This window comes from Brienomyrus brachyistius, chromosome 10, assembly GCF_023856365.1.
Source record: "Brienomyrus brachyistius isolate T26 chromosome 10, BBRACH_0.4, whole genome shotgun sequence".
In the NCBI taxonomy this organism is placed as follows: Eukaryota; Metazoa; Chordata; class Actinopteri; order Osteoglossiformes; family Mormyridae; genus Brienomyrus; species Brienomyrus brachyistius.
Genome location: NC_064542.1, coordinates 20,288,136 through 20,303,615, shown reverse-complemented (window position 1 = coordinate 20,303,615; position 15,480 = coordinate 20,288,136). Strand labels below are relative to the sequence as shown.

Sequence of the window (15,480 nt, the reverse complement as noted above, 5' to 3'; positions counted from 1 at the left end):
TGGCTGAAAAGGTTAGTTTTGTGTTTGAGTTCACAAAAGGTTTGACAATTAAGCTGGTGGATTATGTTAAGGAATCTGAAAAAAAAAACATGCCTGTCAATTTAAAAGACAAGTACGGGAGAACTTAACTCTCCTTCTCTCAGTTTGGAATTGGATCCAAGGTAAACAATGGTGTGGGTGTCCCACGCGAAGAGGTGAACCAAGCATGAGATACGATTGCAGAATAGTGTCTGTGCAGGGAAAGTATTTGTGTAATTTATTAATTGGAATTTATGTTTGCTTGCGAGTCACGGAGGGAGGTTTATCGGGAGTTCAGCTGTGCGGCTCAGTCCCTGTCGGTGGGAGTGGCGTCAGGCAATGCCAGCTCCTCCTTGGCCAGAGGCGGTCGGTTCTGCTGCAAGGCAGAAGGTGTGGAGAAGTACCAGTCGCCAATAGACATGACAGCACACGCAGCACCCCCCCCCCCCCCCCTCCACCAGCCGTTATGAAGAAACGAACACTGGGCCCCGCGTCATCGTTTCCACATGAGGAGTGTGCACGCAGCATGTAGAAATTGACACACAGGGCTCCTCAGTCTGCTTCCTGTTTCACAGCTCGTCAAAGGACCAGAGTCCTGTCACACGGCACGGCAGCCCGCGACGTTGTCACCCCGCAGGGAAGCGCGGCACAATCCCGCCTGAGGCCCCCCGTCACTTTCGAGCCGCAAACGTTATATATTCCGAATTGTCTTTAGTTACATAAACAAAAACAAGCAAACGGACTTAAACAAAGCCCTTAAAATATGCTGCAATTAGACTTTAACAGAAAGACTGTAACGCGAAGAGGATGTTTCTGCAGACGAGCAATAGCCTTGAGAGGCAGACGGTTTGGTAACAGACCAAAATACAAAAAGAGGCCATTCAACATTGTGACATTTAAAAAAAAGAAGTGCTCTAATGTACTCTGCCAAGGAAAATGTTATTTGAGGATGGAGATCAACAACATGGGTGACAGCCCGCATTTTAGGCAGATAGGTGCCATAGAGACCACACGATTAGTTTATTTCGGCCCCTGGTCTTAAATAAGTACACATGTTTGTTAGCATGCGAGTGGCGCTGACGCTGCGCGAGAAAATGAAACAGACCATTTCCTCTTTCCAGCCGTCAGCAGACTATTCTCTGTCTAAGTGCTGTGATATCACAGAGCACTCGACATCACTTCCTGTTTTGCAAATCTAGTCATTGAAGCAAAACCACAGGACAAGAAACATGCAGAATGCTTTTGAAAAACAACGAATTTGTGTGAATGGCTTAGCACTGCCTGTGGTTATTTTACTCTAAGCTGTTTGTTTCTTCCTTGATGTACAGTAAGTGAACTTCTTGTGACATACAGTAGCAGAGCAGACGTTTGTTTCCAAGCCATCTCTACAGAGCAAGGCCCTACCCCCTCCCTGAAACGTTGTCAGCTGACTTTTTGCCATGGCTCTGACTCCGGTGCAAAACCACAGCTCATTATAATATGAGGCTTTTGCATAGGGGACAGAAGTGGAACTTTGGAAGGGCTAATTCTGTCATTCAGTCAAATGCGGGCTTTTACCCATAAAGTTGGGTGTACATAAACTACAGTGGAATGGAAATACTAACCATTGACACATACATACTGTAAGTAAGTGTGCATACTTCCTGGAACCTGTGATGTTAGATGAATAGAAATTACCCATAAAATTATAATCATTAAACAAAGATTCAACTGACTATTCAATGGTGAAACTTAGCAGGAAATATTGCCCACAACCCATCCCATAATACCCATGTATTGCCATTGACAAATGATCCCTTTTTTCTAAATAAGGAAACATTAGACAATAGACTTGGTACCTTGGAGACCAGTAGACTTTCCTTGCCATGGCAACCACATGTTGTGAACCACAAGTGTGTCTTGGAATGTGGGAACCGATTGAACGCTACCTAATTGTGCATCTGTATTGAGAGTAACAAAATTACAGGCTGTCCCTAAACTAATGTGACCTTTTAGATTTTGGTTTGTATAAGTTGTTGTTTTCTTCTTTTGCCTGATTTCTGAAAAGGTGGCATGTATTCGCGATTTCACATTAGTAGTTAACTGGTCAAAAGTCAAAAACCTCTTCTAATTTCCAGATCTCCCATTTAAGCTGGCATTAATATATATGTTTTACACATAATATGCTGCTAGACATCCCTAACCCTATAAGTGGTTAGATGATGATGGATGAATGGATGGATGGATTACAGCCATAATAATACTAAAATTATATTTTATCTTTATCTTGCGAAATGAACCATCCCACACACTAACACCTTGTTGAATGACGCCGTGCTGCATTAGTGTGATACACACATTGTACGTGGGTGTGCGACTGTGCGCTCTTCTTTTGTTTTGATGACAATGCAAATGCCACGTGCAAACACCGGTGGGCTATTCCTACACCAGTAGGCTGCTTGTTTGTGTCCCCGACAATCAGAAAGGGCCCCGGTCAGAGGCTTTGCCATCTTGTGTCACATGACAGGGCAGTGACAAGGTGGTCATTAGCTTTCAGGTAATTGCCAGGTAAACCCTGTGATCCAGTAGGTTTTAACAAAAATAATTTTTGAAAGAGTGCCCAGTATTCCCAGATGGTGGCAATGCATTTGATTCATTAACCCTCCCCCCCCAGGCCAGTGTAGGTGAGTCTAAGCAGGTTCCTTCATGCGTTAATTCGGTATGGCCCAGTTGGCTATCACAGCTCCTCTGTTTGTGTCGGCCCCTCCCTCTGCTGGTGCCTGCTTGCCTAGGGGTGTGGAATGAGAAGGACAGATGGATCAGAGAGGATAAGACATGGGGGACAGCGGGGTCACGCAGAGAGAGAGCAATGCTTTGCATGGAGGGCCAGTGCCGCCTGGCCATCCGACGGTCACCGAACCCTGCTGTCTGTTCACCCATCTCCTGGAAGGTGCAGGCCGGGGCTCAGTAGGCATCGCGTGTAAACAGGAAGTATTTCGTGAAAGGGCTCAAATTTGGACACAAGACCAAACAGGATCAACAAACGATGCTTTTACGTCAAGCGGGACTCTCTTACTCCCCCAGACAGAACAAACTAAAGCCACCAATGGAAATCACGGCTGCTCTCCTGGCTCCTCCCCTGCCAGCCAGCCTGGCTCCTCTTACAGGATCGTTTCTTCCCATCTTCGTAGCTAGTAGGTGAAGCTCACGCATTTGGGCATGAGTCTGCGGGGAATTACATTCCCCAGCGAACAGCCCCTGACTGTCCCTTGGGACAGCAAGCGTCTATCTAAGTGTGTTTCCCTGACAAAATAAGTAAAACATAGCCATATTAATGAACAGCCACCACCGTTACTCCTTGACCAGAGAGTGAGTCACTAACCTGTACATTGGCTTGTATCATGGGTGACTTTGGTGTTATTGGAACGTTTCTGACAGTCTGTTTGACACCTAAGATGGCTGCGACCACTGTCAAATGCTTTCTTCGGGTCAGACTACAGATTCAGAGTCAAGCCCCCCCCCCCCATCTAGACTGGACCACCAAAACTCATCAACACCCTCAGCCAATCAGTGAGCAGTTTTAAACTGCCTTCGGCAATAAATTGAGTAAATTCAGTATCGGTTGAAGTTTTTATACTCCGGGTCCTACCTTTGGAATCCAGTTTTCCAGTCAACATTTTTTTTTCAGGCTCCACCCAACCAATCAGGGCTCACTGTAGACGAAAGGGGTGCCGCTATTAATTAACCGTGTTTGCTTCCAGGCACTTTCATAGAAAACAATACGTATCGCTTTCTTCCTTTGAACAGCTATACAGTTCACCGGGGCAATTTCTGTGGTGCGTTAAGTGTCAGCAGCAGCTCCCACTCAAGGATCTCGATCCTACAAGAACCAGAGCAGAGTTGCTCAATCGCACAACGGGCCGCGGCTGAATTTCTACATGCCACTGCAAGCCTCAGACTCCGGGGAAAACCTGCCTCGCTGTGAATAATTTCAGGAAAACGTATATAATAAAATAAACAATAAAAATAAATAATAATAAACAAACTTTTAAAAGAGTTTAACTTGTGTAAAAGGCACCGTCGCGGCTCAGGGTCGTCTCAACACGGGGAGGAAGAACAAAACGCAGACCGGTACGCCTCATCGCGCCCGTGCCCGACGCAGACAAAAGGAACCTTGCATGTGGCAGATCCTCAAAAAAAAAAGGTCTCTCTGTCGCAGCTGACGGGCCTTAAGTTTTGACAAAGCAGAGGAGCATCAGACGGGAGCCTTTGTACGCGCGCGACGCGCTCGCGGGCGGCAAAGGCTGCGATGCCATCCGCGTGCTGCCCTTGAAGTCTGAATGCAGCACACGAGGCAGAGGCACGGGCATCGCGTAAACACACACTTAACCGCCGCCACCTGAAAAGCAGCCTGGGTATTTTTTTACCTCTTCCCGCATGGTCGCGAAATAAATAAATTAGCAAGTGCCTGGAAAGGGACAACAGGTTGAGAGCGGACGAGCATGACAAAACGCCGGCCCACGGTTCCCTGCCCTCGATCTGTCAGTCGCTGTGGCATCCGTCAGAAGCCCTGCTAGTTCAGGGTCATCCTACAATGGAGGGTAGCCGTGCCTATCACACTGGCAATTTTGAACCTGGTGGATGTCAGAGAACTCATCTACCGTCCTGTTTAGAGGAGCTGCCCTATTCACTAACCTTGTGAATCGTCCGCCGGTTTCTTTACTGATTTTTGTCCTTTGCAATAATCAGTTTCAGTCCACACAATAGCAGTGGATGAGGAAGAGCTTGTCAGGTAGACGAGTGTGTGGGCATGCCTTGGAGAGATGTATGGAAAAATGGGAAGGATGAGTGACCTGGCATGGCCCGCCCCTCTGCTCACAGGTGAACTTTGCAACAATAATAAACCAGCAGGCTGGGGTTTGGACCCACCGGGTCATGGTCACACTTAAGACCCAGAAGGCGAGGTGGTGCAACGCTGACCTTGTCTTGGTCTGTAGGATTTGTCTCAACTCAGTCAAGCATGACCTTCGGATGCTTATCCCCAAGTCCCGGGAATCTCTACAATGGTCCTCATATTTCTCCAAGCTGGTATGCATTGCATTCGGCTAATGTCTGGTGAATGTCTATCCTGGGAATCGTCTTCACGAAGCTCAGGACAGATGCGGTCAGAGGTTTTACGACATACCTACTGGTAATTACACAGAGCCTCAGTTTTGCAGCTGTCACTCAGAGCTATGGATACTATGTCTTCAACCACAAAGTCAGCTTAAAGTGGCAGGTGTTAGCGGACGGCAGGTTGGCTCCTAGGGTAATTCCTAGCTTCCTGTGGAAACAGCTAATTCCTGTTTCCTGGGTTGTGGCATCCAATCTTGTCCCTTGCTTTCTGTATTCCCTGTAGTGCTTCCTACCACAGTGCACATCTTGGCAAACTGATGTATGTAAAATGGCCACTGTATGTTCCCTTTAATGGACTGGCTTCCCACCTAGCATGACGTGCTAAAGGCCCATGTTTCAATATTTCAAGACCATGAATTACAAGCAGCTGGAAGGTGGATGGTGGTAATGGCCAACCATCGCCATAGCTGTCATCACACACTGCCCATTACCAAGCATTGATACGTTTTTAGCCGGATAACATCTGGGAGGCAGGTCTTACCTTACCACGGCAGGCCTCCGTCTCTAGGGCTCTGACTCATTCGAGCCACACAGATGCAGGAAATCACTCATCTCACCAAAGACATCAAACAGCCACAACTGTACACCAGGTCACAGAGGTCACGTGCTATCGGCCGGAAAACGCAGTGGGACCGTCCGGTTTACGCCGGAACATCTCCCGTTAAAATGTGACATCGGTCATGTCAGACAAGCTACGCAGCTCTGTCTGAGATCCACGAGATAACGTTTCACTGTTTATTTGACTAGAACTCCCCGGTGTCGAGCGTGACTAACATAGCTTACATATTTAAACTATTTATACAGCTGCTTGTAAACTGAGGCTGCCAAGTCTAAGTATCTCGCTATAGGGCAAATCAGCAATTTCCTTCAGTACTTGCCTCTCCACCTCTCGATTGTTTCTAAGCCATCAGAGTGCTCCTCAAGTGCATCGCAAAAACAGATGCAGCTCCGTCCTCAGTGAACTCTCTCCGTAGCACGCCTGCTGTGGCAGGGTCTGCCCTGGCCCCCTGGGGTTGCTCTGGGCAGCGCAACCATGTCGGGGGGGGGTGTCAGTAACAGCTCCCCTGGTGGCAAAGCTACTCTCCAGCCATGGTGCTATGGGGGGTTTTTTTCTCTGTAAATGGCACCACTGTGAACAGCGGATGCCACAATCTTCCCGGAGATGCAGCTCCCAGAGAAAGAGGGTCACACAGCCAGATCGTTGTTTAAATCAGGATATACGTGACAGCGATCGATCTCTCTTGCCACGTACCTACAAGATGCTATCTTTTCCTTTAAGCAAGCAGGTGGAAATGAGACGCTCAGCAGAGATAGCGCTTGCCACTCTACTTTTCACTTAAACGATATAGATTAAGTCACGATTGTGCATAAGGTGGTTTTCTAGGGTGTTTTTCTGTTGTTTATTCACACGGTGCATTTCGTTTTGTCTCACGATGGCCTTCGACGCCAGTATAAGGCCGATAAATCATAACAAATTGGGACGGCTTCCCCCAGGAGTCCATTGCGGGTTATTAGATTTAGAGGATCTGTGTTTATTGACTTTCAGAGTGATTGAATGCGATTGGCCGCTATGAGCTGCATGCACGTCAGCCAGGAATTTACTGGGCCACATGCACGGGGGGCACTGACACCTGAAGCCAAAAGTCAGACTTCAGCACCACAGAAGTCATCCTCTTACTTAGTGACGCCTTGACACCCTGCAGAGATGGACAACAAGCAACTTGTAAGGTCTGCTTTTCATACTTCCTGTGTCTTATTTGGAAGCCTGAGCGCAGACCAATAATTCACGGTAGGGGTTTTCCATCAGACGCCGATTAGATGATACGTCCCAAAATGGTGGACATCGAAGTGTCTGTTAAGTCCCGAGGGTTTCACTGCTCCCCTTCGTCGTGGCACCTTCTGCCACCTGCCCTCCGCAGTGTCTGATGAGTTAACGGCTTGTGGTTAGTTAAACACCCGGATTGTAGCGCCCTCCTTCCTCCAGCTCCATCTCAAATGGCTACAGAGGCTCACCTGTATGCTAACACTGAAAACAACAACAGAGTGAAGGCAGGCACACCAGAAGAGGCGGGTGGCCATGTTGACTAATTCGAGCAGAGCTCCCTGTTTCAGCGGGGGGGGGGGGGGGGTGGAGGGGGGGGGGGGGAGCAGAGACTGCTCCTCTCCGAAAGCGAGGATAGGAGTTTAATTAAATATTAACTGCCGCGCGAGGACGGACGGACGGGGGCGTGGTGCGTAGGTGAGGGGAGAGCCCCTAACAGACGAGGACTCCGCGGTGCTCAGGCTGCGTGGGCCGCAGTTCCAATAACACGTGGGGGCTGGGCCTGGCTGGGCTGCCCCCCCCCCAGGGTGACTCCTCAGCCTCCGCAGTGCCACCCCAGAGAGATATGCCACACATCCCTGCCTTTTTTTTCATTAGCATCCTCTGCTCTTTCGTGTTACTCATTACGATTTTATCTTCCCCCAGTGACGACCCATCTAGCCATCCAGGCTGCTGCTTTTAATGACTTGTCTCTTTTCAGAATATAACAGGGCTTCCCCAAGTGTGGGATCACTGACAGAAGATGCAGGCAAACTGTCGTGGAGATTTCTTGCCCCCTCATTTCCTATCTGAAAAGTTACATTGTTGTCATGGCACCCCTCCTCATCCTCGCCAAAGAAAAAGATGTTCGGATCTAAAGTTCATTGGTAGCATTACCATCCTAGTTGACTCCTTAATGCATTTGGAAGAAAAGCACATTTCTGAATGTACCCGAGTCAGCCTCGTCTAGCTTTGGCTTTTTTTTAAATAATTATTACACAGCTAAAATTTTTATAATCTCTACTGTAATTCGTATACATTTCCTTGCCCCCTTTCTCCATTCATTTCACATTTTGTGACTTTCTCTTGCAACCTGTTCAAATTCCCAACCATTAATTATGTATTACAGCCTTTTAAAAGCACTTTCAAGGGTGAAAGTAGAGGCACATGGCCTCTGGCAAGATGGGAGACAGCTGGGAGGGAATCCTAAGCAACCGACCGAAATGAAAAATATCGAATACTATATGCTGGGGCCCACACGTGGGCCCACATGTAGGAGAGATCGACTATCCGTCCGGTTCATTCATCGCCTCATCATTAAATATGCATCTCGCACAATTATCATTAACGGGTAAATGAAGTATGGTGAGGCAAACACGCTACGCTTACTCGCATCCGTACTCGCTTTTCATCATCCCAGGATCCTTTAAAATACTGGTAGATTTCAATGCATCGGGCTATTACTCTGCAAAGCAGCTGCTCCGCCGCCGCACTTCAGGGAGTCGTCGGTCGGGATAGACTGAGCATAGGCGGGCGATTCGTGAGCATGCTCAGTGAGATATCACTGCGTCGGAGGAATGTACCTGGCAGGGATCCAGGGGAAGCCGGCGAGCGGGGAGCACAGGCTTCCTTTGGAGAGCCGGGGCGAGATCGATCGGCGTTTATTTAAACGCCTTCGTCGGGGAATCGACACCTCGTTATATTATGTGTCCTGACCCGGCAAAGAAACGGTTTAATAACGAGGTTACCGACTTGGATCAAGTCAGCAGCGGAGGCAACAAGTCAATTTGCTTTTGAGCGAACTTACAAAAAAAAAAAAAAAAAAAAAAACAATATCGCTAGCAATGAACCAAGGTGCCTCTTCTATAGATTTCCCTCCCCCCGCAGATAGCAGCATTTTATAAACAGGACGACTTGGCGTGTGTTATGCGGAGTGACATAGAGAATCCCCGCCTATCGAACCAGGATCGCCCTAAAAGTACCGGTAGCACGATAACGGCGGACCGAGCGGCGTGTTTTCATCTTAACGTAGGTTTGCGATTGTGACCCAGGACTTCATTTAATGTATGCATTTAATCATGGTCGACTTGTTGGTTTTATAGTGGACGTAATAAAATGTTTAATCTTAAGCACCGAAAAAGGAGTCAGAGGCGTGTGTTAGATTAGAGTTCAAAGTCTGATTCCAGCTATCTGGCAGCGACAAGCTGCATTTTACCTACTTCTGCCTGCAGACTCGCACCTGTCACTTACATAGTCACACACCAGAACCCAGATTAGCTGTAATCGGTTATCGCGTCCTGCACACTCTCCAGTCCGAATTAACACCGCATTTGTGGTACCCAGATAACATTAAAGTTATTAGATTTCTCAAAACTTGAACCGTGCGCCGCTGTTTTTATACAAACTCAAACGCAACGAGATCTGGAAGGTTCTTTTGCGATTGATGTGCCTTAGACGTAATGCAATTCGGCACAAAAAAAAAATCTGTGTCACTTTTTGCGAGTCTGTTCAGTGTTAGAAAGACAGTTTGCACGTATAACTTACTTCCGCTTGGACTGTTTAAAGTAAATCACATTTCCCATATTTTTCCCGACAGGGCGTTTCTTTGGATGCGCGATGCTTGACGGTTTTAACTGACGGCTCAATTGATTTCCGTATCTTCACCTGTTAAATCGCGATCACCAAGTGGAATTATATTTTCGCATGCAGCATCATTCGTGATATTTTAAATGACAACTGAAAGCACATTTAGGCGGAGTATCCTTGATATAACCTATAATACTTAGTCGTCCCCAATTCAAAACTACGAACGCTCACTTAAAGTGCATCACGTTTTCGTCTTTTTTCACGTTTTTTTTTAACAAACGCGCAATGTTATGCCTTTTTTGCATTAGTATTTTTTCTTAACCTAGGTAATTGCATGGGCTATTGCAGTCTGGTACCGTCTCGGAAATAAAATCTATTCACTATAACCTTTACGCGCAGACAACCCTCGCATATTTTAACTTTAATTTGGCAGGAAAGCCCCCTCTTTTACTCTGCCTTCTCTCGCGAAAAGTCAGCAATAAAAGCATCAGTTTGCCGGTAGCATGCTAAAATAACCATAAAACCAAAAAACTAAACTGCATAGAAAAAACACACACACACACACACACGTTTCCTGTTTTCAGTTTCTATCACCAAACATTTCTGCAGTGACGTTTTACTCTCTCCGTCCGCCAGTGGAAATACTGTATTACTGTCCTATCTGCAGACAGCGACAGCTTTAAGTTATAGATATAATACTTGCACTTCGATATTGTTTTATGCATTTAAATTAAGTTACTGTTAATTAGAAAAGTAAAACGTAAAATCTAATATAATTTACTATTGTTAGTTCTGAACCTGTTTTACGCATATACACGTGTTAACGTATTCTCCGTGAGGTACTTAAAAACATACATCATGTATGAGTATCTTAACATATAATAGGATCATGCATATAAATATGCATATTCGTTTTATTATTAAATGCATCTGAAGTGGCACATTTACAAAAAGTAACGTTTCTTTACCATTGCAAGGATGTAGAGTGCAAGTATAAAATAGTGCTGACATTCGTTATTGCGCCCAGCGCCGGACTTCAATCGCTCCCTAATCTCTCTTTCGCTGCCAAGCTCCGATCAGGCTACCTCAGGAAACTCCAAATAAGGACAAGGAAGTGGAAACCCACCGGAACCAGTCCTTATGTAGACACGACCTTATATGGCGTGTCTTCCGGCACGCGCCAGGCTCCAGCTTATACGGGAAATCCGCTCGCAACCGGGGCCGCTGCTCGCAGTGCAAATATCATGCGTTTTCATTGTGGGAAGCGATTAATTTGAGGTGGAAGGGAAAAAGCCTTGGACGTGCCATTCGGTTTATTGCATATACTTAATTCACAGTCTCCCCGCTTTGCCTTTTCCCCCAGGCAAACGTCATGTGTCCTCCACTGCAGTGCCTAAATATGGGCTTCCTCCACGCCATATATGGACATCTACGTCACAGCAAGAGTATATATAAAGGAGTGGGGATTCTCTAAACAGAGAAAGAGCCCAGAGAGCTTAGCAGAGCCACTACCAGTAGAGAGCGAAACAGCCACAGACACACAGCGCGCAGTCTCTGCACACATAAATGACAAACGACGTCTTCAAAACGAAAACTGTGCAGTTATCCTCACATAAATGAAAAACGTGTTCAAAGCGAAAACTGTAAAGTTATTCGCAATTATAAGCCGAGAATAAGAAATCGACGGCAGATATTTTCATTTTTATGGAATGAACGAAAAGGACGCAATTCTACACGGTACTTGTTTTTGAAACAAGAGTGGATTTTTCTTCTGAAGAAGGGGGAAGCAAAGCCTTGACATCCAGCAGACTAACCTGGAGACCGTCCAGAGTGTGTTTTTAGCGAGCAGTAGTAGTGGCAGCATCATCCTCGCGTTGCTCCCTTGAGGTGTGTTGGTGGTTCCCTCACCTGTGCGCAGTGGTGCTGCCCTCTCTGAACTTCCGTAGCTTCACCAGCAACGGCAGTGGCATGGCTGCAGCCAAGACGGAGATGGTCCTGCCTGCTCTGCAGATCTCTGACCCTCTCAGCTTCCCTCACTCGCCCATGGATAACTACCCCAAGCTGGAGGAGATGATGCTCCTCAACTCTACCGGGACCCCCTTCCTGAGCGCCTCAGCCCCAGAGGGGGCAGGTTTTGGGAGTGGGGAGCCAGGAGACCAGTACGACCATTTGCCTGGAGGTGAGAGCTGATTTCTTTACATTTGCTTGACATGTTGATGTATATGTACCCTAATTTGAAACAGCACCTGCGGAGATTGGGTTGCAAATTTGCCTTTAATGTGTTAAACAGCTTTTAATGGTCTGATGATTGAGCAGGAGGCTCTGCTGTAAGATGCCGTTTCAAGCAAAAATGACTGATCCATGCAGCTAATAATGAGTACATTACAAAAAATAGGTACTTTCTGCAAGTATTATTTGGTGATATGTTTATATCTCACATGATTTCAGAATTCAGTCAGTGATTTAATGCTGCCTGGCGCAAGACCCCGCGGTGTGTTAAAATGGCATTGCTGAAATCAGCTGAATTGCATTTTCTGTAATGAAATGCCGTTAGCGAAGGGATGAGGCTGGTAGGGGAGAGGAGGCAGAAGGTGTCTGTGAATAGCTTGCGCTGAGACATGCAAGAGCTTTAGATGCTCAGACCCTGGGATAGAGGAGGTGATTGGTGGTGGGGGGGGGGTGCAGGGAATCACAGGAGAATACTCTTGTTTTGTTTTGCATCAGCAGAGGCTGTCCGCCCCCACGCAGAGTGGGACACCCCACTCTGCATGCTGCTGGGACTAACCTTAACTCTGCACCTTGCAAAAGCCAAAAACATCAGCTGTCAGAAGGTGGACTGGCTAGTCAGCGAATGAGCAGTAATTTAATCCCCATACCTCCTTTGCTTGATGTTGTTGCAGATACGCTACCTGAGATCTCCCTGAACTGCGAGAAGACCCTGGAGAACTTCTCCACCCAAAGGCTGCCACCCATATCCTACACGGGGCGCTTTACCCTCGAACCCGCAGTCAACTGCAGCAACAGTCTCTGGGCAGAACCCATCTTTAGCCTGGTCAGCGGGCTGGTGGGGATGAACCCCCCAACGACCTCTGCCCCGTCGTCCTCCGCCTCGCCGACCAACACCTCCACCTCCTCAGCTTCTTCCTCCTCCTCCTCTTCCTCCTCCTCTTCCTCCACCCAAAGCTCCAGCCTGAGCTGCTCCGTCCATCACAGCGAGCCGAACCCCATCTACTCCGCCGCGCCGACCTACTCCAGCGCCAGCCCCGAAATCTTTCCCGAACAAAGCCAGTCATTCCCCAGCCCTGCAGTAAGCAGCTCCATCCAGTACCCACCCCCTGCCTACCCCAACACCAAGGCCTGCACCTCCAGCTTCCCCGTGCCAATGATCCCTGACTACCTCTTCCCCCCTCAGCAGAGTGAGATTTCCCTGGTGCCCCCCGACCAGAAGCCCTTCCAGTCCCAGCCCGGGCAACAGCCCTCCCTGACTCCCTTGTCCACCATCAAAGCATTCGCCACCCAAACAGGCTCGCAAGACCTGAAGAGCGTCTACCAATCACAGTTGATCAAGCCCAGCCGCATGCGCAAGTACCCCAACCGGCCAAGCAAGACGCCCCCCCACGAGCGCCCCTACGCCTGCCCGGTGGAGACCTGCGACCGCCGCTTCTCCCGCTCGGATGAACTGACGCGCCACATCCGCATCCACACGGGCCAGAAGCCCTTCCAGTGCCGCATCTGCATGCGCAACTTCAGCCGCAGCGACCACCTGACCACCCACATCCGCACGCACACCGGCGAGAAGCCCTTCGCCTGCGAGATCTGCGGCCGAAAGTTCGCCCGCAGCGACGAGCGCAAGAGGCACACCAAGATCCACCTGCGGCAGAAGGACAAGAAGGTGGAGAAGGCAGCAGTAGCTGTGGCAGCACCAGTCTCCATCCCGTCTCCAGCTTCCAGCTACCCCTCTCCCATCACCTCCTACCCTTCTCCAGTGTCCTCCTGTTACTCCTCACCGGTGCACACCTCCTACCCCTCCCCCTCCGTCGCCACCACTTACCCCTCAGTGTCCAGCGCATTTCAGACACAGGTAGCCACAAACATCTACAGCTCCCCTGTCGCCACACCCCTGTCAGACATGCAGTCCACACTCTCGCCAAGGACAATCGAGATCTGCTAAGGAGCTCATCCCTCCATCATCTTCAGCTTCTCCTTCTTCCGGAACGAAAACAAAATTATAATAACATGTTACTCTCTCCTGACAAGCACTTTCTCCCCCCCCCCAGCTCCAAGCTCCAGCCTTCCCCACCCCTGTTTAGTCATTAATCTTAAGGTACCTAAAGAAAATGTCAAGGACTCAGCAAAGATGATGGAGGTCAAGAAGGGATTTTTTTCCCCCTCCTTTCTTCAGATGAACCGGAGCAGTTCAGATAAAAACGAGACTTTAAGGGCAAATGCGGGAGCAGCAACGCTGGCGGCGAGCTCAGACAGGAATTCTGAAATGACATTTAAAAAACGCTCCTAAGCGACAAATAGGGACTTCATCTTGTCGGCAGGTCGACGGCTGGGAACTTAATGCTCAATCAGCCTGACTCAGTGACAGATAAGCAGATCTTACACAATCAGAGACACCCGACAGAGACTCTGAAGACATACATAAGCTACAGTGTATGTATATTGTACACGTGCCATGTTTTATTTTTTCATTCTTCGGTACTATTGATGTGAAAACTTACTTGCATATTATGTTGTATTATTTGAAGTTAGCAGGGCCATTTTTTAAATAAATATTTTCTCTCTTACACAGTGAAAATTATGTGATGAGTTTTGAATTTGTTTGAGCAAAGCACTTAAGTATTCAAGCATGCGTAAGAGTGACGTCGGTTTAAATTCTTTTGTAAATATCACCCAGTCACTGGTACTATCTGTCTTTCTTCCCACGTGTGGCTAAAAGATCTGTTTAAAAAAAAACGTTAAAAATGAAAAAAAAAAACAAGTTTTCATAAGTTTTTGGTGCCTTTTGTGAAGCCTTGCTGACGTTCTGACACAACTATGTATGTGTATGATTAGATGCGTCGCATCTGGCCTTAAGCTGCGAGGGAAGTTTTTTTACGGAATGTACGCGGGATTTTAAAGGGATGCGGAAGAAAACGGCGATGGAAAAAGCTTCATTTCTTTAGAATGTAAGCAAAAAGGAAAAACGAGAATACCTAAAGTCTATTTTTGTAACTGAACTGTAAATATCCACATATTCAGGAGTTGGAATGTTGTAGTTACCTACTGAGTAGGCATGGGAATTTTTTGTATGTTATTTACATGCGGTTCATTATTTTGTGGTTATTTTTATTTTGTAATTGTGTTTGTTATACCAAGTGACTGTTTCTGGCTTCTAAACACATCGAATGCGCTTAACTGCCAATGGGACATTTGGTGTACAAGATATCCTCCCAGAAAAGAAATATAAATAAAATAAATATATATAAAACAAAACCGCCGACCTACTCTTTTTTTCCTGACCAATGTTTCGTTTACCTGAATACACCACAGACGCTGCGTTCAATGCGATCGAATAAAAGGGCAGCCTATTGTAAGACCCATCAAATCAATAGAGTAAATTCCTCTAAATTGGTGTCATTACGCATCTAATCCCAGTGCAGTGAAAATTGTAATCGCCGTATTTTCTCACAGACTCGCCCTCGGTGGGTCGCTCCTTTACTTTAGAAAGCGCAGAGAGCTGGTTTCATTTCATTCTCTGTTTGTTAAGGGACTAAGAGCATAATTTCACTGCCCACTGAAATGACAAAGCTGTTGAGACCATCGACCTTCATTTGTAGAAGAATCTCTCGGGATCCATTTCATTTCGCCAATTATATAGGGCCACAGAGCAATTCACGATTTCCAAGACTTCTGTGTTTTAAAAAATGGTAAAT

The 15,480-nt window shown here is 47.2% G+C and overlaps 1 protein-coding gene and 1 long non-coding RNA gene across 2 annotated transcripts; one reads left to right on the top strand and one right to left on the bottom strand.

Moving 5' to 3' along the window:
* Nucleotides 1-594: 594 nt before the first annotated feature.
* On the bottom strand, nucleotides 595-9,003 carry LOC125750235 (uncharacterized). The gene is made up of 4 exons (XR_007400307.1): nucleotides 8,557-9,003; nucleotides 4,693-4,811; nucleotides 3,647-3,710; nucleotides 595-2,785 (listed from the first exon to the last, which is right to left on the bottom strand). It is a non-coding gene; the product is annotated as an uncharacterized LOC125750235 (long non-coding RNA).
* A 2,014-nt stretch (nucleotides 9,004-11,017) lies between these two features.
* egr1 (early growth response 1) lies at nucleotides 11,018-15,040 on the top strand. The gene is made up of 2 exons (XM_049027675.1): nucleotides 11,018-11,738; nucleotides 12,460-15,040. Exons 1-2 carry the CDS (start codon nucleotides 11,528-11,530, stop codon nucleotides 13,728-13,730), a joined length of 1,482 nt encoding a protein of 493 aa, XP_048883632.1. The 5' UTR covers nucleotides 11,018-11,527; the 3' UTR covers nucleotides 13,731-15,040.
* Nucleotides 15,041-15,480: the final 440 nt, after the last annotated feature.

Excerpts from the sequence above, each read along its gene's own strand:
- egr1 (XM_049027675.1), top strand. The coding sequence starts at position 11,528 with ATGGCTGCAGCCAAGACGGAGATGGTCCTGCCTGCTCTGCAGATCTCT. Across the intron at positions 11,739-12,459 it reads GTACGACCATTTGCCTGGAG|ATACGCTACCTGAGATCTCC; the intron begins GTGAGAGCTGAT and ends ATGTTGTTGCAG.